The sequence below is a fragment of the Zosterops lateralis genome, assembly GCF_965231275.1.
Source record: "Zosterops lateralis genome assembly, chromosome: 9".
NCBI classification, from domain to species: Eukaryota; Metazoa; Chordata; class Aves; order Passeriformes; family Zosteropidae; genus Zosterops; species Zosterops lateralis.
In genome coordinates, this window is record NC_139769.1 from 18,667,701 (window position 1) to 18,694,037 (window position 26,337).

At 38.3% G+C, this 26,337-nt stretch overlaps 1 protein-coding gene across 1 annotated transcript in view; it reads left to right on the forward strand.

The window, feature by feature from the left end:
- SNX7 (sorting nexin 7) overlaps positions 1-15,885 on the forward strand; it is a gene marked incomplete at its 5' end in the record, with an annotated part of 28,429 nt that extends 12,544 nt beyond the window's left edge. The window contains 3 exons of the mRNA XM_083868114.1: positions 2,129-2,215; positions 7,566-7,718; positions 15,494-15,885. Coding sequence (XP_083724240.1) covers positions 2,129-2,215; positions 7,566-7,718; positions 15,494-15,574 — 321 coding nt within the window. The 3' untranslated portion in view covers positions 15,575-15,885. The remainder of the gene's footprint in view (positions 1-2,128; positions 2,216-7,565; positions 7,719-15,493) is intronic.
- Positions 15,886-26,337: the final 10,452 nt, after the last annotated feature.

The window sequence follows — 26,337 nt, forward strand, 5'->3', positions numbered from 1 at the left end:
TTGCTGCCTACAGAAAGCGGAACATGTGTACAAACCCCTCTTTGTCTAGGTTTTGAGCAATACCAGCTGCAGAATCTGTTCTTGTGTTACTGCTGGGAGCCCAGCTCCTGCTGCAGTGGTTTCTGGGTAGGGACTTGCAAGAATCTTACAGTCCACAGCTAGAGCAAGACCCAAGTTACCTGAGCCTTTGGTGGGTAATTCTGAAGGGTATTTTAAATTTCTCAGTAAGGCTTATCTATTTGGAGTTAGGATTGCCTGCTGCAACGACTGCTGTCTTTAAAACAAGCTTCACAGAAAAGGGGGCCATACAAAAATCTGTATTTCAGGGGCCTCATTATTTGCTGGTAGATGGAGGTAGGTACTGCTTTGCTTAAAGATCTGAAGGGATTAGTGCCCTAGCAATTGCAAGTCATCTTCTCCCCCACTTCCAACCTTATTTTTCAGAATTTCTGTGTCTGTTGCCCATAAGCAATCACAGTCTTCATGAGGAGATGCTGGCCCCCTATTGCCTTCTGTTTTGCAGCCTGACTCACCCTCACCCTTTGGCAGACGTTCTGTTTGTCCAGAGCACAGAGAGGTCTCTGGGGACAAGCCCCAGGATGACTGCCCAGGTCTTCCTGCACACTTCACTGTTGCCCACTGCATTTTTTTTTCTGCTTGTAGCTGTCTTGATGCAGCACTTGCAACATGGTATTAAGCTGCCATGAGATCCTGTCCAGAGGAGAAATCTTCCTTCAGTAGCTCATTCCACAACTGTTCCTTTCCCTTCACTGACCATGGATTTTTATTTTATTTACTGCTTGCTTCCTTCTTGCACTTTGGAGAGGGAAATAGTAGTCACTAAAATAAAATACCTAAAAATAGCCTGTGGAGGTCACCCAGTAGTAAGCCTTACAGAGGTGTGTTTAACCCCACATTGCAGGGACCTTGGCCCACAAGATTCCAAGGTTTTGATGAGCATTTGTCTATATTGCTGATCTATTGCTCAGAAATGCCCAAAGCCAGGTCTGCCAATTTTTAATAGTGCTTACCTGTTCAAAAAGAAACACTGAAAAATTATTTGAAAATTAAGCTGTTAAAAGTATTCTGTCATGTTTGATAAAGTGTCAAGATTTCAGAGAGAACTTGGTCAAATAAGAGAGCTAGAGAAGGTAAAGCTGCTTGTGCCCTGTGCTGTTTCAACATGCCCTGTGCTAGAGGTGAATACTGAACATCTTTGCAGAAGAAGCAGTAAAACCAGTTGTGGCAAGGTAATGTAAAAGAAGCTTTTGAGATTTGTAATTATATATGTCCCGCTTCAGATTTTTTTTCAAAAAGACTAAAGCCTTGCAACACTTCTGCAAGATAAACATACCTGAGTGTGCTTTTACAGATGAGGAAGCTAAGACAAAGAAACACTTGTAAGGCTTCACTGAGGTCTCAGAACAAATGAGCATTAGAAATGGAAATTGAATCGATAATACTGTTCCTGTTTTGTAGTTTAACAAGTAATATTCCTTCCCCTTTCTCATCTTTTTTTTTAGACATTATGCTAAAAACCCAATACCTAATAAGATAGTTTCAAAGGAGATAAAAATTGCATATGCTGAAAATAAGCACATATATTAATGGTAGAAAAGCTGTCATTCCTACGATACCTTGATCTGATTTTTCTGTGGTTTTTTTCTGATTTGCCAGAACTATATTTGCCACTTAAAAATTAGTATTGAAGGTTAAAGTCACAATTTCAGTAATTCCTTGTATACTATTTCTAGTCATTCTACTTTATATTGTAAATTTTACTCGAAGATACTTCTGTTCATGACATTTGGCAAACTCATGTTGCTGTTTTTAAATAAATATATAGTAAGTTAAGCTGATACCAAGTAAACTGCTGTATCAGTTCTGCTCATACAACTGGCAGTGATATTGTGTATGGCAGATTCTTGTGGCACTGACTGTGGATTTAGTAAGATTATTGAAAAAGCTGTAAGATAAAATACAGGTATGGAAAAATAAATCTTCATGGTTTGTTGTTTTTTTTTTTTTAATAAAACATATATCATGTCATGTTTGATGGTTTTCTGAAAGAGCTAACATTTGGTGCAGTTTATTTCTTTTTTTTTTTTTTTCCTTCTTCTATGCTAAGGGTGTTTTGAAAAGGAGAGACCAAATCCAAGGGGAGCTGGATTCCAAAGTCGATGCTTTAGCCAATAAAAAGACAGAAAAGGATCTGGTGAGTATTTTCAGAAAGCTGGACTCATCCAGGCCTTACTGTAACAGCAGGAGATGTGGAGAAGGACCTGTGCCCTCTGAGGCCACCTGCTGGGGCTGGTGCTGTCTCCACACCTCTGGTGGCCCTTTGTGCCAGGCAAAGCCATCCTGAGAAAAGCAGCACTTCAGTAGCTGGTCATGGTGGGCCACCCCTGGCCTTTGCCAGCACAGACTGCACCACAGCTTCCTTTTAGCTTTTCTATTTGCTTCCACACTCAGAGTTAAAAGAAAGTAACAGTTGCTGCAGTGCTCTTGTAGCTGCTGCTTCATTGATGTAGGAGAAGTAGAGAAGGTGATTAGAATCAGCAAAGCTGTTCATTAAACTTACTTAAACTAAAATGTTCTGCATTCTGTTATTTCAGGTTTCTGGTTTTTTTCTAGTTGGCTCAGGGATATTTTTTTTGCTTCCAGTATGAAACCTCGGTTCACTCTAGTGAAGTCAAACTGGAACTGGTACCTGATGGGAACAGGCATCCCCAAAACCACCAGCAAGGCTCAGCAGCCAATTAAAAACAACTTCTTGGATGAGAATTGACATTTTTAACATTTTTGACATACAGTGTAAATAACTTTTAGTATATCAAAGGAGAAAATCCTTAACATTTCAGACACTTTTTATTAGGCTTGTTGTAATTAGTTTCCATGTAAAGATGAGCTGCTTAGATAGTTTATGGCACTTGAAATGCATATTTTCATTTGATTTTTTGGCACAGAGATGAATAAATAAGAATGCATTGCTGATCTCTGGTATCTACAATGGCTATGGTATCTTATATAACAATTTGCCTCTGTATTTCAGTAGGGACATTAAGTAAGTCTCTCTGGTTTTGGGTTTTTTCCCTGAAGCAGAAATTCTGTTTGCTTACTGCCTTTGTGTTCTGTAATTTGTTTTTGGTTTTCTACTTTCTTTGCTGTTTCTCCTGTCCATTTTCCTTAGTTTAAAGCCTGAGGCTCATAAAATGCACAGAGGACGGTGAATTGGTGAAGCCCCTTAGGCTGGGAGTTGGGTAGCCATGGCAGGTGCATTCAGTGACGAATTCAGCTCCATACAGCTTGTTTAGCAGCCAGACTCATTATTTACTGGAGAAAAGACACCACAGCCTGGCAGGGTGTGCCATCTTCTCAGGATACATTTCTGTTATAATCTGATGGAGTTCTCAGACAACATGCATGCACTCCCTTTTCCTGAGCTCTTACAAATAAAAAAGGAATATTTTTATTTAAGCATAGTATTGATCATACCATGTTGATTTGATATTGACAGTGATTTACTCCATCTTGAGATGTTCATACTTGCCTCCAGGAGGACTTTGAAGTCAGTTTGCCCAAACTTATTTTTTTCACTGTGTATTATGTTTCCATATCTGCATTTACAGTTTGTTAAAGGCTTTGGACACTCTGATTACCCAGGTGTTCAGATCTTTGCTTTATCTTTCCAAACCCTCTATTTCTTAGTAATTTCAGAGAATCCTGTTTTTGAAAGCCAGGTTCTCCTTGCAGTCTCAGAAGAGCAGTAAAACAGATGTCTGTTAGTCTAATCGGGTAATAAAATCCTGTGTTCTCTAGTTGAGTGGCAGCTGTATCCTGAAGACTTTTTCTTAATTAGAAGCTGAAGCCTTTTTCTAGTAAGGATAATTTGGCAACAGAGAATGGTGTACTGCTATTTTTAACCATTCAAGTGACTTGAATATTTTCTTGGTAATTTTTAAATATGTTTTCATTTTTATTATGTATTGAAATATTTTTATGACATTTCTAACTAGACTTATTTCATAATAAAAGGTGGTCATAACACAGGTATGTTGCTGGAATGGGCGTCAGGCACCAAGTTTGGGTGTATTTGCACATATCTTTTCCTAAGCAGAACTCCTGTAGCTTCTAATGATCTCATAGATGTCAGATTGAACTTGTCAGTGCAATCTAGTAGCCAGGAATTTTGCTGACAATGAGTGGCATGAACCCTAATCTCATTTGAAGTACATTTCCACCACAGATAAGGAGTCTCAAACTGTCCTTAGAACTGATAAAAGACTGTGAGATATTTAGCATTGGTCATGGCAAACATCAAATGATTTAACAAACACAAGGTTGTATAGCAGAAGAATACAAAACATCCCTAAGGTCAGTGCAGATGAAATATGCTGGAATTGCAAATTAAACCTTATGGGACATTAGACTTATCGGCTGGGGAAAAAATGTTTTCTTGAGCTGTGTTAGAAAGCTGCTTGTAGTGGTGCTACAAAAGCCAAACCCTTGGTTTCTACTCCAAAATTTGGTCCACAAAGGAGGCAGTTGCTAAGGGTATGGATGGTTTGAAGACTGTGATTTTGGATGCAGGCTCTGACAGAGAGATTGGGCAGGACTTGGGTACCCTCCTGCTTATCTAGATATTTCTTACCTCCAGTGGCCGTAAAGATGGTGAGATATGCTGCTCCATGACTTCCGCACTCCATCCTGAAGGTTACAAAGCAATGCTAGTGTATCCCTCTATGGTTTGGGCATTTTTAACAGTTTTAGTCTAGTCACTAGGGCTGATAATAATTCTGAAAAAAGGCTGGTATAAATGTGCTCTGACAGAGCGAGATAGCATTAAATGCCAATTTAAGGATTCTAGTGTTCAGGCTTGAAACTGAGTAGTAAAGAGATGAAATGCTGAATCTGTTACATTCTGAATATATTTTGTGTTTTAACTCCAGGCTAAAAAGCATCACCAAGCTGTAGGATTAATTCACGTAGCAGATAGAAATTTGTGCTACTTTGCATAGTGAGATAGTGTAAAATGCTGTGTCACTTACCATGTAATTTGGCTGTTGGGCCAGGTCTCTTTGACTCCTGTCACACAGTCCATGTCTGGCAGCACTCTGCCCTAGCAGTGCCTGGCTCCCCCCTTCCTGTGCTCTGGTCCCGTGTCTGATTAGTGCTGTGCTGGCCTCCCCATCACTGATGGGAGATTTCATTTCTCACACTGGCTGCCTCAGTGAGATCAGTGTAAGAAAATGGAGTCCAAATCCTGTTTAATTTGCAGGATCAACTGTAACAATTTACACCTTGTAAATGAGGAGCACACTAGGTACATGTTTTTGTTAAGTCCAAGCCATTCGTCTTTCATTTCTGCTGTCATGGTAGCTAAAGAGAGTAGCATTGATGTTTTTTTCAGTTTTGAAAAAGTAGACCTTGAACGTCTCTACTTGACATGGGGATGTGGCATTATGCTGTCTTTAGACCTTAAGTCCAACCTTTGCTTTAATACAACACATGGTTTCTTGTGGGCTTTAGAGTGGAATGTTTAAACTGCATATCCAGGCAGAGTTGTGTAACCGTCTGCCTGTCCATATAATGTTCTGACTACAGTATGGAAGAAATTCATGGTTCCTGGAAAAGGCTAGATAAAAACAAACTGCTAAATAACTTACTTAAAGTTACAAAGTTATAAAGAACAAGGGAAGGGGAAGCTGCTGCAGCCAGGACTTCTAAGTCAGACAAGTCAGACAAGTTCTTTATGTGTGTAGACTAGTGCATATAGGAACTTTTTTTTTTTTTTTTTGCAAAAGCAGAGAATGGATTTAACTGCCTTTCCTACTCTAAATCATCTTTAAAATGTCATCATTTTCAGTATTCTGTATGCATTCATTTTTTGGTATTTGAAGGAAAGGCAATTAGCATGGATATGGTCAAAATACCAAATCCAGTTGTCTGTAATTCCTTTAAAGGTAATTCCCCCACATTTAAACTTTGGATTAACCTTTTCGTTTTGAATGCAGTGTTAGTAGTTGAAATTACCCTTGTCTGTAGCTTGATTAGTGGTCTGACCAGATAACTGAACTTGCAATTTTCAGTAAAGTAGAAATATTTTTATTTTTCATTTTGTTCCTAATTAATAACCAGTATTTCATTAATCTAGAAGTGTGCCACAAAAATCAGTGCAGAAATCAAATCTAACTATATGTGTTTATTATTGACTGTAGATAACATTGATTCAGTATTATTAGCTAAGGAGTTCTTGGCTTTTTTAAGACCTGAAGGGATCCAGGTTCTGTGACTGTTTCAGGCAGTGTTTGATGATTCAGTTTGTGTCCAGTGGCAGCATCACTGCTGTTGGACTCAATCACTGTCCTCCCCTGCATGGTCTAAGCTGGAGGCTGTGCACCCAGACTTTCCATGTCTTGCTCTAAGTTCTGACTTTTCTATGTTCTACCAGGAGGTAAGCATTCCTAAAAATCCTGGAAGTCCTGGAATCCTAAACTTCCTATCAGTGAAAACACCAGCTCTGCAGAAAGCAAAGGTAGCTATCCAACTTTACACAGGTGTGGTGTGAGGAACAAACTATTTGCTTTATGGCAGAATAAAAGGATGAAGAAGAAATGTATGGAGCCTGAGTTGCAATGGAACAATTTGAGCAATTAAGTTTTCCTGCTTGATGTTCCTTGTTTTGGTGGTTGTGCCTGCCCTCCATCCTGCTGCAGACGGTGGCTCTGCAGCCCCATCTCTGCAGCAGATGATTTTGCACTGTAGCCACAGAGATGTGCCTCGTTCTGTGACCTGGTGCCAGCCAGAACAGACACAGATGATTAGTAAATGACAATAGGTAACAAAATTACTGAGAAGAGCAGAAAAACTCAGGAAGCAGGGCTGCTGTCCACTTACTCCCATTAGCTGGCAAGTCTGTGCATCTGCAGTAATTAGAAGCAAGTAATGTCTGTACAGTAGCCCTCAAGGTTTTGGGTCCTGGATTGCTGTGAAAGTTTCTTCTCTGTAGAAGTCCTTTCATTTAATTTCTTTCTCTGCTTCTGTATTTCTTTTTCTCTGATATGGTCACACACAGTTCCACAAGAAAAGATGGTAATGTGACAGGCAAGAAATAAGAACGTTTTTGATTTCTGCTGTCTTCTCCCCATTCTGTTTTCTCCTTTAATCAAATATTCTGTCGGGATTTTCTTAGTTTTTCTGGCCAAATCTAATTTGTACAATTGATTCTGCTTCAGGAAAGCCCTCTATATATTTCCTTTTGGATGTATTAATTCAAGTGCTGGTGAAGAGATGCCAGAATCTGTAACTTCTCAGTAACTAAAAATATCTCCAGGAACACTTTAATTTTGGTCTATATTTTCTCTTACTAATATTTCAGAAATTTTAGTGAGTTATTAATTAAGAATTAATTTTAAATTTATTCCTGAGGAAAGACTTTTTTTGCTGAGTTAAATACCAGCCTTGGTTCTGCAATTCTCTTCATCTCCACTACAGTCAATTGATTTCAAGAATTTTGGAAATGGTGATTTTCCTAATATTTTTTAATGCTTACAATTAATGTTTAGTTCTCAGAAGAGATTGGGAAACTTGAAGACAAAGTTGAACGTGCCAATAATGCTTTGAAAGCGGATTGGGACAGATGGAAGCAGAACATGCAGTGGGATATGAGATCAACATTCACTAACGTGGCTGAGAATAATCTCCGTTATTATGAAGAGGTAAAACTCTTTCTCACTATTTTTTTTTTTCATTATTTCAGTGAAGAAGTCCATGTGTTCTGTGTAAAAGGAATTTTTCCATTTTAGTTCAAACGTTTAGTAACTTGGGAATCAGTTTCTGTGGGAATAGTGTGGCAGTTATCCTTAATTTGAGAGATTTCAAGCAGAATGTATTTTATTGTGCCCAAGTCGTTGATCCTGAGTTCATCATCGACAGAGGGCACTCTTGTTTTACTAACCACTACAACTTGGAACATGATTTTCAGTTCAATGTCAGCTGCTATATTTCAGTTTGGAAACATTTTGCTCTGAGAGCATGAAGAAGCTCTCTGGAAGGCTCAGACCTGTATAAGGAAAACCTTTTGGTGTGATTCCATCAGATTTTTATTTTCAGCTCAAATGCCACAGGTAATTTTTTTGGTAAGAATTTCCAAGAAGATATGCTAGGAAGGAGAATTTGAAAACATATAACAAAATACATTAAGCATTTTTTGAAGTTTCCTCATGGGGAACACAATGTTGATTGAAATGCGCATTTTGAAAATATTCCAGATGTCTTGAAGTTTTTAAAATAATTTCTCCTTACTTTTGGGAGAAAATGGAATGCACTGAGCCATCTATTAATCATAAATTAGTCATTTTCACAGATGTATTTTGGTATCTGTAACTTCAGTCCTGTAGTTTGAGCCTATTAGCCAATGGCAGTGCTCTGATTTTACAAATCATTTTGTTAAAACAAAATTGAAAAGAAGGAGCTCTTGATCATCAAGTCTAATTAATTAACATGCAGTATGTGAGATGCATGGACATTGACAATCTGTTGTTACATATTAAGATCAAAATATTTTCAGAAATCAGGCAGCAAGCTTTTGGCATCCTCTAACATTGTCTTCATTTATTGATGGTCTGACTTCTATAGCAGCAATATGTATGTTAAAACAATGCTGGATGTATTAGAATATTTTCTTTGTGAATGATTAGCTAAAATATAAAAATAATTATTTGGTTCTTATTCATGTCTAGAAATGCTTTTTGCTGAATTAGAAGTTTAATTCAGAACACCAAAGCTCATATTGTACATGAAATTACTATTCTTAAGCCACAAACTGCAGAAAATTATTCAGCTGTCTCTGTAACTGCCAGGGGTTCTCCTTAAATACCTCTGAAATACCAGAAAAATCAGTTTATACTGAGACACAATCTTCTGTTGGTGCTTTTCTTGAATCTTGAAATCTTCATTGAATGGTTTTGCTGTTACATCTTTGTAGATCTATATTTTAGAAAAAGCACCTTATCTTACTACAGCAATTGCAATAATAAGCAACATTGTGCTAACTCTATCACTGTTTGTTTGCAAAGTGAGCACTTACCAATTTTTTTCTGTTTTATCAGAAAATCATTATCTAACCCTGATGTTCAAAAGAACTTGATAAAGTTAATATTTTGATTGGGAGTTTTTACCTAAACTACATCTTTATTTAAGACCTGTGGTTAATGGTGATGGTTAATTAAGTGATATTACTGATTACTCTCAGAGGCCCATGTATCTCAAACTACGAGTGTGTACTCTTGAAAGCTGCAGGAAAAAAAGCTCTGACATCTGCTCCTGCTGTTTGGGAGCAAAACTTCAGGAAGGGCATCTCAACAACCTGAGAAGCAGAGTATTATTTTTATTCTTTAAGTAGGAAAGAGAATCCAACCTTAAATGTAATAGTTTGAGTCTGACTCATTAAACTCATGCACAAACACAGTGTCTGTTACAGTGTTTTTCACTTGTTCAATCATTACTTGCTTCATTAGCATTCTTTCACATGTCTGAAGTTACTCATTCAGACTTTTGATGCACCATTTGATGCTTACTAAGCCTTTTCTTGCTGTAACACCCCTTGTGTTATTTCCTGCCTTTTCTCTTGCCCAGAGCATGTTCTGTGAATTTTCCCAGGTACCATGGATGCTATGGATGTGATTCAGTTGCCCAGTTCTTCTCTCCAACTCCTATGAGAAATCACCTCCTGCTTTCTAACTTAGTGACTACCTGCTTCTCATCCTTTCCACAACTTCCCCCACCCCTCAGTTAAACTATTATTGCCTCTCCATGAGCAGTGTGTCCTTTTCTCTTCTCTACAGCAGCATTTCACTGTGCTTCTCATTATTCTGACTGCATTTCCCAGGCACACAACCAAAGAAGGAGTAAATTCTGTTCATGGTCGTTCTCTGCATCCCTTTAATTTTGGGAACCACAGAGTAATGAGAGACAGGCATCTTGTAGATGCCAAAGTCTGCAGTAGAGTGCAGTCCTTCCAAACTGTATAAAGCCCAAACCAGTGTGGTCAAAAACAACATAGCAGCATGTCAATGTACTCTAGAATTTCTAAAATGTCATTTCATCTTTCTCACAATTTAGGCAAAGAATATGACCTTACATTTGTTTGGGTTTTTCCTTAATTGTAGTTGCCTAAGGATTCTGCTGTCAACTTGTCAAGCATCACTTAGCTAACATAAAAGAGTGTCTCTTCCTTAAGCTGAATGAATGTTCACATTAAGTGTTAAAGTGTTACCTGTAATTACGTTTCTCTGGATTTACAAATTTAAGAGTTATTCCTGTAGTATTCCTGTTTATTGGCTATCTGCATTTATTATAGTTGACTACAAAGTGTTCCTTTGTTTCTACAGCTGTTTTGTGTCTCTCAGTGCTGTGTTAACAAAACCATGAATAAAAGCCCAGTGTTGCCGATTTACAGGGTGCTCCTGTGCAGGCTTATGAAAACAAAAGCTTTCAAGTGATAATGTGCAAGCTTTGTTATAATACATTTAAAATAATTTAGGAGCCAAGAATTACCATGGTTGACCAATCATTTGGTATTCCTGTAGCTGGTCTCAGTGGTTCATATAATTCTGTATTTCCTTTCCTCTGGAAAAGTGTTGAATACATCCTTAAGTCTCTCTGTATTCCACAAAGTCTTAAAAACAAAAATATATTGTACTAACAACGATAGTAAATGCACTGCTAATATAAGGAGAACTTTCTGAAACAATATGAAAAGGTTTTAATTTTTAAAAATTCATAAATTTACTCCTATTTCTGAAGTAAATAGCATTGATTCAGCATGTGTTAACACTGTACCATTTATTTTATTCCTTTTCATCTGGCCTTAGTCATGACACCATTGTCCAGCAGCTTAGTCCAAAAGAGGTAGTGGCCAAACACCTGGAATCACAAACTGTCCACAGGGTGGAGCTTTCATCTGAGAAACTGATTGTCACCATGAATATTTTCATTAATTTAGAAATAGATATTCTAAAGATGCAGCATTACTAAACCCAAAGCAGGAATAGAGAGTTAGTGGTGGTACTGGCAGTGTTATTTCACTGGCAGGTTTGAAGTGTTGCTGCTGCAGACCGGCAGAACCAAACCAGGCACTGTTGAACTTTGTCTTCAAAGAGCAGAAACAATTAAACACATGCTAAATTTGTCCTTTTTTTTCCCATGTGTTTAGTATAGCTAGTATATATATGCACTAAAGAATTTTGGTAACCTTTTCAGGAAAACCACCAAAATAAGTGGTTAGGTTTTACAGCCCAACCCAAAGACTAGTTAGACATTGTAAATCCAGCAAATATACCAGTGTTTGGGTTTCCACTGCTTGTTGGGTACTACAGGAAACGCCAACAGATTTGTGTTTTTTCCTAATCTAGGATGATAGTTTTGGCATTGAAAGAATGTGTTTTTTCTTGAGCATGGATGAACCTTTCTTTTAAAGCATAGCATTTGATTTTATTTATCACATGTGAAATTAATCCTGTTAAACTCTTGCATCTTAATCAGATAATCAGTTACCTTTGATATAGTCAGATTGTTGTTGGTATTGACACACCTTACTATTTTTCAAAACTATAAATAATTTCCTGTTTTTCTTAAGTATTTCAAGCACAATTCAGTGTATTCCTGTGACCTATGTTGTTATGGAGACATAAATTGATCCAAAAGATTCATTAGGGCAAAAAAATACTTATTCCCCATTACAGCAACTTCCCTCTAACTCCAAAGCCCTTATGTACCTCTCGGTCTTGTAAAAGCTGTAGAAAAATACATGATGTTTGTTATTTAGCCTAGAGGCCTCTGTAGTAATGCATTTAAGCAGTCATTTGGTCATGTAGCAGAAAGTTGGCTGTTCCTGAGTGTTGATCACATCCTACCTTAGCCATGCCTGGGAGTTCAGCTACCAAACTTCATGAGATTTTCAAAAGCTCCCCCATCTGAGCCTGTTTGTCCCTGTGCATGTCGCTTCAAAGGCAGATCCATCTTTGAACCCTCATTCACTTCAACCTTTTAAAAATTTTTTTCAAAAATAATTTTGGGAGGACCTTTTTTAGAGTGGGAATTACTGTTTCTGTCCAGTCTAGTTTTTGTTTCCCTGCACACAGAAATGATGAAAATATTTTCTCACAGACACAAACAAGACTTCGTTTTCAGATTCTACTCCAAAAATGCCATCATAAGTGCTACTTTTAAGGTATCAGCCACAGATAACTGGGAACTGGAACAGAAACACACATGATGTGTGACACACTGCTTCTGCTAGCATCTTTACTACATCTTCTATTTCTATATCTCCTTTTTCATTATATATGCATTTGTACTATATGAAAAACTTTTTTGCTTCTTTTTCTAAAAATGATGTTGCAGAATAGATATGTCTCCTCTAGCAGTAAGCAGAGAATTTTAGGTAAAGTAGCCTTATTTAAGTTCTTGCTATTTCATTTTGTGTATTTAGGCTTTTTTATGTTTTCCATTGGGCTTTTACGAGTAATTGGATTATGAATTTCAATCCTGTGCAAACACATTTAATTTCCTCAGTTTGGATTTTCTGGGGGTTTTTTCCCTTTCTGTCTCCTTTGTGAAAACTGGCTGATCCTCTATTTAGATCTCCATTTTCAACCTCCCAGGAGAATGGAGTAAAATCATTTGGTGATAATGTTGAAGTATACATCACTAACAAAATGTCGTTTGTGCTGTTCATGCTTCACAATACAAAAAGCTTGAGCCTAAGGCATAGAGACCTAGTTGTGTTTTGGTGTGGTTAATTATAAAATTTGTCAGCTGTAGCAGCACTGTGATGTCTGACAGTGAAATGAGCCACCATTGCTCTTACATTTTGAAAAATGTGTTTTGGTTATATAAACAGGGATAAATTAAAAGCTGAATAACTTGTGTGAAAAAAATGCTTTGTATCTTTGTCTGGACAGACTTCAGTAGATCATATCTATCTGGTGATTGCATTTTAACATGTGCAGCTTGGCTCAGTGTTGCAAAGATAACACAAAGCCATTTTTACATTGCAGCCAGTGCTGATACATCTATACTGAAATTACAGAATAACAAAATATGGACGTAAGTGGTAATTAAATTAAACTGTGGTTCAGAAAAAAAATCTGTCATTGCCAATGAAAGACTCTTCAAAAAAGTTGATGTTTTCTTGTACCACACCTAGAAAAAGCTTAGAAAAACAGCTGTGCCTTGCAGCTTTCTAGGATGGAAATCCAGGCTGGGCTCTAACAAACAGAAATTGATGAGTTTGAGTGCCACAGTGAAGACATATTGCTAGCAGCTGCCTCACTGACATTTCAAAACCAAGACGCCACGTTCCAGCTCAAGCCTCTCAGATAGATTCAGCTGCCACAGTGTCACATGAAGTAGAGGAGAATCTAATGATCAAACTTAAAGGCTTTATACAAAAGGTCAAAAAGACCTTTTAAATCAGAAATCAGTTTTCAACACTTGCAGTTCACTGTTCAGGCTGGCAGTATCTTCACTGTTTCTCCCTGGTGTACCATTTCAAAATAACATTTCTCCAAAAAGTCAATGAAGAAAGCAAATTTCCACATGAATCTTACCCTGTTAGTCCTCTCTTTTCACAGTAATTGAAACCTTGGATATACTCTGAACAACATCATAATATTGTTGTGTCTAATAGCAACAGAAGTTACTTGAGGCTTTTGTCAGCCAGATCAGTAGAGAAAGGCTGGGGCATTAAATTCATGGTATCCATAGTCTAAGGGGCAGAATGTGAATAACAGGAATCATCTTTACTGTGCCTGATAAAAGCCAAAAACCTGTGCAAAAATAAGCTTATACTTTTTCTCTGTGATCTTTTAGTTCTGTTGGCTGCTTTAACTGCTCTCATTGTCTGCCAGACCCACATGTTCTACTTTGTTATGTCTTCAGAGACAGGGCTACTGCTCACTTGTTCTTTCTTTTTCTTGTTACTTTTGTCACCCTTAATTTTATGGGTATCCCTGGTTCTGTATCCTTATGTCATCATGGATTCCCCCAGCTCTAGTCATGATGTGTATATTCTTTGTTTTTTTCTTTGAGCTTATATTTAACATTATCAGATCCTCCCACTCATCTGCTTACACACAGACATGCCGTTATACCAGGACCTAGTTCTTCAATGGAGTATGATTAAATCTCCATATTTAATGGCAGAGTTTGGAAGTCATTCACAAGAAATGTCTAATGGAGTTAGGTGGCTGCAAGTTCAAGCAGGGTCATTTCCATATCTCTGAAGCAATGAGATGGATATGAGATGTTTCAATGAGCTGGGCTTAGCAAGTTGCTGTGGCTTGAATAGTTTATGGCAAAAGATTTCAGTTAGGAAGTAACACTGTTTTCAGGGCACTGGTTTAATTCAAAGTTCAGGTAAATGAAGTGTGCTGTCCAGGCTTTAATATGTATTTCCTGGGAAATTTCAGAAGACTTATTTATGGTGCATAATAAAGATTCTTCATGAAAAAAACCTGTGTAGAGTAAGTAGTAAATCAGCTGTATTGTCAAGAACAATAGCAATGAATGTATAAGTCAAACTTTTCTAAGAACATTTTCATTTCAAGGGCTTTCTTTTAATAGCATCAGAACAAGGAAATTATTGCAGCAATTTGCCTGTCCTGTTCTACTAACAGGCTTGAAATAGAAGAAACCTGGTGCTTTGGATAACAAGCATCAACTCACTACAGGTTACCTCGTGATAGCCTTGCCATGGCTCTCAACACTAATTTATGATTGAGAATGGCTCACCAAGCTGCCAACACTCATTTAAGCCAAAATGAACCAAAGTAATTTTTTTCAAGAGGGTTTGTTTTTTTTTTTTTCATTTTACTGCCTGTAGAATTGATGCTTCAAAAAAAAAAAAATTTACGGTAGTAAATGCATTTTTTCATAAGCCAATATATACCACCTGTAAGGGTAACAATTTCCCTACTCCTAGCCCCTGCCTTTCTGGTTTTATTTCTTTCCCATTACTCTGGGGAAAAATGAATTCTCTCCTTATTTAGGAAAAAAAAAATTGTTTAATTTAGCTTGGACGGAAAATTTGGTATACATTAGGAATCCACAGAGATTACAAGGGAACAATGCCTGACAATGTGCTTTCTATTTCGAAGAGATCTTTGCCTGTAACTAAAGGAAGAGACTAAAGAAGAGCATAATTAATGTTAGCATCTTCTATGCTACAACATACAATTACAGTGCTCACAGTGTGTACTTGTCATTATGTAAAATTGACCTTTACAGCTCACTCAGCATGTTGGCTAACATTTTGCATATCACTGAGCTGCCTAGGAAACCGTATTTTGCTCTTACCATGGTCCTACAAAAGCAGCTTGTGACAATGTGTATGTATTCTGTTATTTTTTTTTAATTCATTTTCTCCTTGGCTAACAGTTTACAGAAATCTCTCTGCTGTACTCATATGTATGTGTTTGGTTTTTTCAAGTGCCTTGCTACATGGGAGTCCTTCCTAGCATCTCAAAGAGTGGCTCTTCATGTGGACGAAGATTCTGAAGACAGGCCTTGAGTAATATGTCTGCTTGATCTCTGCCTTTTCCATGCAGTTTCTCCCAACCAAAGTGCTTTATATGAGATCAGATACATTATTAAATTTAAATGTTAAAATCAGTGAAATGCAGGAAACAGCTTATTGAACACTCAGGTATTCTAGTCCTGAAATACATTTTGAAACATGCTATATATTGCTTTATATTGCTTAGCTCTGGTTTTACATATTTTTATGTATTTGCATACAATTGTTTTCATAAATATTGTGTAATTTTGATATAAAGTATTTTAAATATGTAAAAATAGCTCAATTTTAATAAAATGTTGAATAAGAAAAGTTTGTCATCAGTCTGTATCCTAGTCTTTTTTAGAAGTATTTTGGTATTTTAGCATGCTTCTTAGATTCTCTTTCTTGAGTAATGTCTTGTAGAATTACGTCAGTAGTCCTCAAGGACTAGAATTTTAGGATTATTTTAATACATCTTGCTAGTTTCCCAATGGCAGCACAGGACATAAAGATGCCAGACATGTTCTGTGAGATTAATGCTGCTTTCAAGTGTTGATGATTTAGTTTTCAGTTTGCAGTGTTTAGATGTTTATTAGACATCTTCAATTTGACATTTTTTAAAGGGTAAAGAAAAAAGTGACAATCCATGAAACAGACTGTGATACCATTAGGCACAGCACTGATCCTGCCCACACAAGAACTTCCATTTGGAGTTTGCAGGGTGAAACCTTCTGCTCCCATGTCTGACCCTCCTGTAATCCTTAACTTCTTTCCTCTTTAGATAGTCAGTGTGGAAGAGAGGGGGTTAAGAAAATTAGAGGTTTGCATTAAAATGATCAGCTGATTCACTCATGCAAAATGCATTAAACTCTTCCACTCACTGAATTATTCCACCCAAAAGGTCCTCCAGGCTGCAGCTGTAGTTCCTGCAGTTCTCCCTGGTGGTTAAGGTCTGAGCAAGCCACAGGCTTTACATGGAAAGAATGAGGTGCAGGAATGAGAGGCAGCCTAAACAGAGCTCTGGCCTTGCAGAAGAGCAGGGCTTCAGCCATCACCTGCACATTTTGTGGTGGCATTTTGTGAGCTTGCTCTGGTCAGTCACCTAGTGGCTGCAGGAGACAATTCTAGAGTACCAGGCTGCTGCTCCTGGGTGGCTGTGGACCTAAGCTGGGGAAGGATTTTGTGGCTTTGATCTTAAAATATGCATATTGCAAGTAAGACCTGGAATACCAGCATGACCTTTTCAGCAATGTTAGAAAGCTCTCATGCTGCCCCCATGAAGTAGTGAAAGCTCAGCTCGCTTTCTTTCTCTCTTTTGTTGTTGTTGTTGTTGTTGTTGTTGTTGTTGTTGTTGTTGTTGTTGTTGTTAATCTATGAAGTGTCAGTTTAGATGCTCCTGAAATCCTGCAGGGAGCAGCATCTGTCTCAATGTGGACCAATCCCCGTGCAGCGGTGAGTCTGTGGTAGGAGGGCAGTGCAGTGCTGAAGGGCTGTGTGTGTCTCACAGGGTCTTGTCCAGCTGTGCTGTGCACTGTTGCTGCAGTGGGAAGAGAGCACAGTCCAGCTGTATTCTTCCCTCCTTGCCGGAGGCAGGGAAGAACAACATGGCTAGACTGTGCTCTTTTCCCACTGTACCTTCCTGATGATTTTTTTAACATGAGAGCTTCTGTCAATGTGCTTAATAGCCCTAATGGCTTTCCCGTACTTCCCCCCCCCCATGTAAATTCATAGGCTTTACCATGCTGAATATCAATTAATTCCACAACATAATATGTAGGAAAAATCAATTAATTTTGTGATTTCCTTAAACCAGCTGCTCAACAACTTCAGGTAATGCCTTCTGCCTGTTAAATTGTGAGAAGAGATGAACAACTGTTCCCTGTTTTTCTTCCCTGTGCCACTCAAGAATTTACAGACCTCTAGTGTGTTTTCCAAGTACTGCTTGTTTTCCCGCAGGAAAAGCCATAGCTTAATGCCATATTGTACAAAAGGCACTTCACATCTGTGCTCATTGTTACTGCTTTTCTCTGTATTTTCTAGTTCCACTGCAACCACTGTTCAAAATGCAGACACACCAGAAATGTACATGTTGTCATAATTATGCTTTGATTTTTGTCATCATATTCCTAATTTATTTTTTGAAGTACCACTGAATGCTGAGCTGCCATTCCACAGAACTGTCCACAGAGCTATTCTGAAGGTTACTGAATAATTTAATACCCATCAGTGTGTATATATAGGAGAATTGGCTTTTCCCCAGTGAGCATTTATTTGCATTTATTAATACTCAATTTAGCCTGCTGTTTTTAGCTCCTGATCTCTCTGTAGTGTACAGTTCTATAAACAGGGTTCCAACAAGACAGACAGCAGTAACACTCTGAATACCAGATAAGTGGGGGTTCAAGGAATTGAGCTTGAACAGGCTTACTGGAAGGATTGAAATACTTGAGTGTAACCAAAAGTTACTATACTGCTAATTTAGGCACTTCTAAGGACATGTAATGTCTGCTTAGCTGAGATGGGGTGTGCCAGTGTGTGTTGCATTGATTTTACCAGTGCTCTAGTCTGCTGGACAGGAACACTTACTTGAGACATCTGGAAATCAGAAGCACCATTGGACATTTTGCATTCTTGGTAAAAATGTTCATGATGTTCATGATGTTCATGATTTATTTTTAATTTCTTTTTCTCTTAGCTAGGCCATAACTCATGGGGAAAAGACTTTAGCCGTCAGTTTTATAGAGGCCTTCTTGTGACCATGCATTTATTTTCCTGATTTTTTAGTAGGTCTATCATCATGCCATCAGGTCTGTTGTTAACTACAGTCAAACACTGTCCTTTTTGTGTCATGCTAATACTTCTGAAACTTACAATTTTAGAAAGTCTATTCCATATTTAGACTTTATTTCCAAAGATTTTTTTATGGAATCTTGCCTTCCTTAGGCTTATGATTGGAAAGTGCTTAAACTATTTGATTACTGAAAATCAGTCTGCCTCTTACTAGATTTTCATGCTGCCTCTGTGTATGTGTCAGTGATTCATATCTAGGGTCTCTCTCCCTCATTAGACTGAAAAAACATACAAAGAAAAGAACACAAACCTTCTCTGGTACCTAACAGGGGAGCTGCCACCAGAGCAAATTGCTGGCAGTAAAGGTGAAACAGGGATCTGGGTAAGAAATCAGTGTCCCTCAGCACTGAATGATTTTAAAGGGTTGCCTGATAACAGACTCTATCACTTTATAACTGATCTATGGCAAGATGCATGTCCAGAGAAAAAAAGAAATAAATACAGGTTCTTCTGGCCCTGCTGCTGTCAGCCTATGCCTAAAATAGTAACCATTCAAAAAGATTTGTGCTCTATGTATTATCTTCATTTATCTGATAGCTTTGGGCAAGATTTCACTTCTAGTATCACTAAAATAAGGATAATGCTGGCATAAATTAATCATGAAATCAACCTTCAAGCAGGAGCTTTGTAGGCCATGAGGAGTATCAAGTGTTTTTCTTTCATATGTCTAAATAGTATTTTAATATCACACATCAGCACTGCCCACTATTTTGGACAAACAGTCCCTTGCAACTTCATGAAGAATGGATGAGGGCAGAGGTGTGTGTTACAGGCTACTCTGATTTATTTCAAATTTACTCAAAGAAAATGGCTAAATAACTCTTTCCTAACAAATGGAGGAGCTCCTACCTGCCAGCTGGTGCAACTGACTTGAGTGAGTAGAGGATGAGATTGTAAAACCTTTGCAGAAAGCACATGGATGGCAAAACATTCATAAAGCTCTGCAACTTTTACTGTGTGGCCCTGCTGTTCACTGGCCGTATGTCACATAGCTGTCATCCTCACTCTAGGCCTGCCATCACTGTGGAGAGAGAGAAACCTTATCTATGCAATCCCACAGAGGCTCCTAATTGAATACAGAGTGATGGAAAGAAGTCCTGGCAGAGCTGGTACTGAGCCCTGAAGGCTGGCAGGGTCTGTAAAGGAGCAGCAGCTCACTGGCGTTTCAGAATCACTGCTGCTTTTTCATGTCTTCTCACTGCTTGATTCTTCAATAACACAGCAAAAGAGTCCAAAGTTTCTATCTAATAAAGGGTTAAAGAGGGAAGTTTCTGAGGGTTCTTTTGAACCTAGAAAATATTATATGAGTCTATGAAATAGAGTGGAAATTGACAGTAATTATATTATTAAGAGAAAAATTATTACAAGAATTCAGTACATCTTCTGCTTTTGTCCACCAGCAATACCTTTTGCAATAGACAAAAAATCCTAGCAGATACTCAACTGATATAAAAGTAAATCTAAGGGAAAAAAAAAATGTAATTTGGTTTGAGAGAAAATACCTAAATGAGACTAGCTCTTCAGAGACTGTGTGTTCATTCACTGACAGGACAGGACAAATTTTATAAGTGAATTGTGACAGCTTAACATTGTAAAGTAAGTTGTTCAATATTTATTGGTGCATTCCAGATGTTCCTTTATTCCTATGATTGCACCTATTTTGTTACCATCTTGTTGTAGGAAAGAAAGTTAATGGAGAAGTATAAAAGGGGAGGCACTAAAGCGGAAAAATCAACTCATTTTTAATCTGTGATGATGCTTGTGAACTGTGAACACACAATTATTAAAAGAATTTTAAAATACAGTTGTGCCTCCTTTTGTCACATATGGGTACAGTAAATGAAGAAATACACTTCTGCTAGAGGCTGAACCTAGAGCCTTTTATTTCTATTAGCCTTTTCTTCATGTGTGAGTTTTTGCAGAAGCAGAGAGACTCTCAGTACAGATGATCATCAACCCTATCCAGAATATCTGATGCAGAATGGCAGTACTGGGTCAACCTGGCAAGTCTCAGCCAGATTCTTAAAACCAAACTGAAAAACCCTACCAGGTTACAATGCAGAGACGCCAACAGGTTTCCCCTGGCATTTTTTACCTATTTTTCACGTCTCCATAAGGGCTGTAAAGCCACTTCTGCCCCTGGTTCCTGCTCACACACTGAGCACCTGGCCCAGGTAATAATGAGGACTTTTACAGCCATGCTAGGACAGAGTGCACAGCACCAGGGCTGAGGAGGTGGCACAGAGCAGGGTGTGCAGGGCTGGTGCCAGGCACACACTGGGCAAGGGTAACTCCCTTTCTCCTGGCTACACCACTGCTGAGAGATCCCAAGGAGCAGAAGGAGGAGCTACACTTTGTCTCTTACCCAGACTCTGGGAGGGATACAAAGATAAGTGGCATCTGTCACTTGGATTGCAATCTAGACATAGATTTCAGAATATAGAAAATCAGAAAATAGGACAGAAGGAAAAAAATACCTTGGATACAACTAGAAGGATATTTGCTTTCACGGTTTAATTTATATTTAGCTTAGTTTTAAACCCTTAACTTGAAATGTTCCTACATTATATGGCTTGCTACCTACATTGAATGGGTATGTGAAGTTTGTGAGGGTTGCCATGGGAATTCTGGCTTCCATGCCTGGAAAATCATCTGCAATTTGACAAAGCTCATCAATGCTACTGCTATATATGTTCATTTGCCCTTAGACGCATTTGTCTTCTGGAAGACCTTTACAGAAAAAAGTACTTTACCTCTGCTTTGTAATATGTTATCTCATTTATCAAAAATATTTATTCAGAACAAATAAACTGCAGGGTTTTGAAGATTTTCCTATGGAGTCCCTTTCTAATAACACAGATCCAGATGTTAGATAGTTCTAAACCCTTATTTGTAGTACAGCTATTTTATTAATTTATTAGTATTAATTTTGGTTTTTAAAAAATATAAGATCAGAGCAGAAATGAGTCTCAGAGTAATTCTAAACATTCAAATGTACTTATATGGTGTCTCTTGGGGTTTTGGGTTTGTTCATTCATTCAGAGATACGCAAACATTCTCAATATGATTGCTGACCACACCATCACCATGCTGTGATCCAGGATCCGTGGAAACGAAAGAAGAGACCAAGACTGTCTGCCAGCTGATCAGCATTCAAATTATTAATAGTATTTGGGAAGAATTTGCTCATTGAAAAGAAACAGGAGCAGAAATCAGTATCTTGACTTACTCCTATATTTGGCAGTGACCACAGTCTTTCTGCCACCTTTTTCTAAAAGGTTGAAAAGTTGTTTTTTGGGGGAGGGGGCAGCATTTTCCATTGTTTCATTTAAATTGTCTCAGCTGTTCTTCAGCAGTGGCAACGTGTTTAGAACGGAAGCAATGAAATCTTAATTATAGGGCAGTGTAACAGCTACAAATGCATATTCTACTGCTACATGTTCTTCAGAAGAATGTAATCAACTCACACTGGTTTTGAATAATGTTTCATATTGTCATCTTGTAAACAGATCTTAAAATAGCCAGTTTATAAAGAAAGCTAAATCTCTGTAATTATCAGAGGTTTTCTTTTTTCCCAGTTAGTCCTAAAAGAAAAGGTGGAGGCTGGAGGTGCAGCAGCTTTGATTGTGAACCCCCTACTGAAGTAAAAGAATGCTATTAATCTGAAAGTCTTGGGGTTTTTTACAAAAAACATACAGCCATTAAACAACATATACAACTAAATGTCAGAGATAAACTTAAAATGATGCTTCTGTAATGCCATAACACCATGACTTTGTTCATGCAGTGAACAGTGACACATTGTTTTGGATTTCAGTAAAAAACATGAAAACAGTGTTGACAGAATTCAGCCTTTTCTGAATTTGTTTTGTTCTGTATTATTTAACTAGTGGCCAGTGGCTTCTGATCCACACTGTGAGGTCCTGTTAAAAGCTCAGATCTCTTGAGAATTAAAATGTAATCTTGGGTTTTAAACACGCCACCAGCTGACGTTGATAATGTACTATCATGTGGTGGTGTGTGATTGAGTTTTCTGAAGTTCTGTACGGTTTTTGTTATGTTTTATATTTGTTTAAAAATGGTTTATTCCTGACACCCCTTTCCCACACCCCCTGATGGTCTTCTCCCTGAGAGATACTCTGTCAATCATCCTGTTAGATCTGGAAGATTCGGGGCAGAAAGCCATGGGATTCGTTCTGGGGAGAGGGCAACACCTTTTTCCTTTGTTCTGTTACGTTCCCCTGTTCTGGGTCACACTCCCCCTTCCTTGCTATTGGTTCTGGGTTCTCCTTTCCTGGGGGACGCCCCTCGACTTCAAAAGGGGAAACCCGAAGCCCAGACCCCGTCATTTGCACGGATAAGGATAAAGCCTGGTAAAACCTAAGCAAGAGCCCACTCTTTTTCTTCCACGCCGTTGATCCTGCTCCAGCCTGGATTCCAGACCTGCCAAAACCTCCATCTTATCACACACAGGGCAGAGCTAACTGGTGGGCAGCCCTGAAGCTGTGATACTATCATTGAAAAACTTAACAAATATTTCATTACAGCAGATTTTGAGAAAAGCTGCAAATCGCTTGCCATGGAGATGGAACTATCCAGAGTACACGTCATTGTTTGGGGTGAACTTTGAAGAAGCTGGGATCAATGGATATATCACAGTTATAATAGCTCTGTTTCAGTATCTATTGCAAGATAGTTATTATTGTCTAGTGAAATAAGGATCCTGAGAGAAGTCCAAGGGAGTTACACCAGCACTCTGCTCATCTCTTTTGCAAAGACATGCCCAATGGATGCAGGAGCTGAACATTGGTGAACATGGAATAGATCTACCCACAAGACAGTGGCACAAAGGTGCCATTGAAACAAATTTTGGTTGCTGAGGAAGAGGTCCATTTTGGACTGTGAGTCACTCTCCTTTGCCACTTGCCAGAAAACTTGAGCAGAGCTGACAAAAAGTTGATCAAGAAGCTGAGAGTTTCATATTTCATATGAGTGTCATGTGGTGTAGCAAGACCTTCTCATCTTGGACTGTCATGTCAAAACTTCTGATAAGGCTCCCTGTCCATCTTATCTAACATTTCCTTGCAAGGATATGTTCATAGTATTTTAATGACCAGGGAAAGAAGGTGTGCCTATTTGGGGAATACTATGTATTTTTAAACCATAAATTATTGTTCCAAAGTGATCACTATTAGAACAAACTATACCTTGCTTTGCCTTATCTCTGGAAGTTGCTTAGGACACGGTGATATCCCCACCCTGTGGCAGAGGGCAAGAAAAGCTTCTCAGTCTTCTAAGTCTTCAACAAAATACACATAGTAGGAAGGAGAAAGGCTGTCAAGTCTCTTGGCCTTTTCTGTTTCTTAAGTTTTATCATGTACTTCTGCAGCATATGGGTATAACTAATTACATTTTCTGAGCAGATGTGCAAGAGATGGATTGATATGCCAAGGCTGGTAAATGTCCAATGAGGAGGCGACTGGTGTACCCATGACAGATTTTGTAAATGAGACATTTACGGGAATGATGAACGTAAAACATTTCATTTTAATATGTTACTCCTGAGGTTAAAAGAAGCCCAAGTCCATTGTCAATAGGGAAAGAATGTGTAACGTGTCCCCATTTCTACTTTAGGAAAAAAAATGTTTCAAAATCTGTTTGGAATATGATGGGGTTTTCCAGCTTCTTTCTTCTCTCCTATTTTATTGTTGTAAAAGAGGTCAACAGGAATGCATTTCGAAGAAAAAGAAGGTTAAATTCCTCTCTCACACAAAAATAGGATGTTAAAAAATGGGGGGTTTTAATATTAAAATGAGTCAACTGAGACTAATGAGAATCTATACACACTACATCTGAGCAGAAGAGCAAACCTGGAATTAATGCTGTTGCTCCTTGATGCAGTATGTCAAAGCAGATTTGACTGACCATTCAGACGTGATCAGTGGCACAGCAGCTCAAGCTGCTGAATGTCTACCCAAAGCACAATAAAAGCCTTATGGATTCTGTCCTTAAGAAATACACAATCCTGTTGTCCTACTTCAGTATTAAGCTGTTGAGAAAAGTCACTTTGCAAAATAAATAAGATCTTTTTTGGTATTAAAATTGGCATTTTTCTCCAAATATTACAGCCTTTTTGTAAATCAGTACCTCTGATCATGTAACTCCCTTAGCCGGGAGATCTAGATATGTTCCCATCTGGCTGACTCTAGGGGGTCTACTTTTGTTTCCCTGATTTTTCTTTAAAGCCAAAGGAGGTTTGAGAAGTTTGTGTATTCTCTATAGAGAAAGAACTAAAGAGGAAGAGTATTTTGCCTCTTGAAGTGACTCAGATTTGTCACCCTTTTTATTTCCCCTTGTTAAGTCTCTTCATTATTATTCACATATCTCAAATCTTTGTATTCACCTTCTCCAATTTTCAGGTGCTTTTCCTTCATAGTTAATTTCTTTATTCATTTCAAAATTCTTCATTTCCCTCTGACACCATGTAATACTTACTACATCAGTGCTAAAGCTGCATGAATAATTCATCAACTATTTTGCTTCTTTTCCTATTCAAGTATGGCCCATAATAATTCACTTGAAATATTTGTTATTTGAAATGTGTTGCTGAATAATTTTTGCAAATAATTCTTGGTCTGTGTATCACTCAGGGGTCCAAAAAACCCCAACCAAAAACCCAAATGGCAAAACCTCAAGTTTCATCCAACCATGGCCTGATGGAAACTCTTCTTCCTGTGTGGTGTTTGGTGCACTTGCTGAAAATGTCCCCACTTGCAACTGGCTTCTTGAAAATGCTCCTCAGTGTTCACTTCACAAGTTCTGATATAGAAGAGAATACCCACCAAATAATTGATTATTTTTAGACTACTTGGAAAGGAAGAACATGAGAGTCAGTGGGCTGTCATGGTTCTCTTCATTCACTCACTGTCTTTGCTCCTCAGCACCATCAAACAGCACAGGTTACACCAAGTGACAAGTTTCTTAAAAGTACATATGATTTACATTCTTCTCTGTGAGGGTGGTGAGGCCCTGGAACAGGTTGCCCAAAGAAGTTGTGGATGCCCCATTCCTGGATGTGTTCCTGGCTAGGTTGGATGAGAACCATGGTCTAGTGGAAGGTGTCCCTACCCATGCAGGGGAGATGAAACCTAGATGATCTTTAAGGTTTCTTCCAACCCAAACCATTCTATGGTTCTATGATTCTACATAGCCAGAGATAGCACTGATACAATGAGCAACAGCAGTGCTGGGGTTTCCTTTGCAGCACTGATCCTGCACTGAAGACATGCAAATCAGAGGCTTCACTTATATTCAGCTGTGTATTTTTCAGCCACCAGTGGCAGCCAGGGTGATTTCACCTCTCTCTGTTTACATGGATGAGGGATACCACACTTTTGGGAGTGAGGGGCTGAGCTTTCAGGAGTTTGAAACCTGGTGGGGTCAAGAGGTCTCACTTCTAGAACTCATAATCAAGTGGCAGTACTTTCTCGGCTACTTTGGCTTCTTGACGGAAAACTAGTGCCAGAAAGAAGAAAGTGACAAGTTTTAGTAGTTTATGGTTGTTTTCAGGCATTTGTATAAACATCTATGTAAACACTGCAATCCTTAGATTGGCAGCTTTCAAGGCCCAGGTATGTTTCAGTTTTGTTGAGAAAGCATGAACACAGCAGTTTCTGCCCTGAAGTTTGAGCTCCTACTTGCTGCCACAGTGGAATTAATATTTATCTCTGCATAGGTATTTTTGTTATGTCCTAGGGTGCAAGCTATTTGGTCTTGCAGCAGAAACAAGTACTCATTGCAAACTCAGGGCTAGGCCCTATTAAAGCGTTACCTATAAACTGCAGTAAAGCTGTTTGCAAAATACTGTCAGATACCAAGTTAGTTCTCAATGACATTTCTCTTGCATTGAGAAGGCTGCTTTTAAT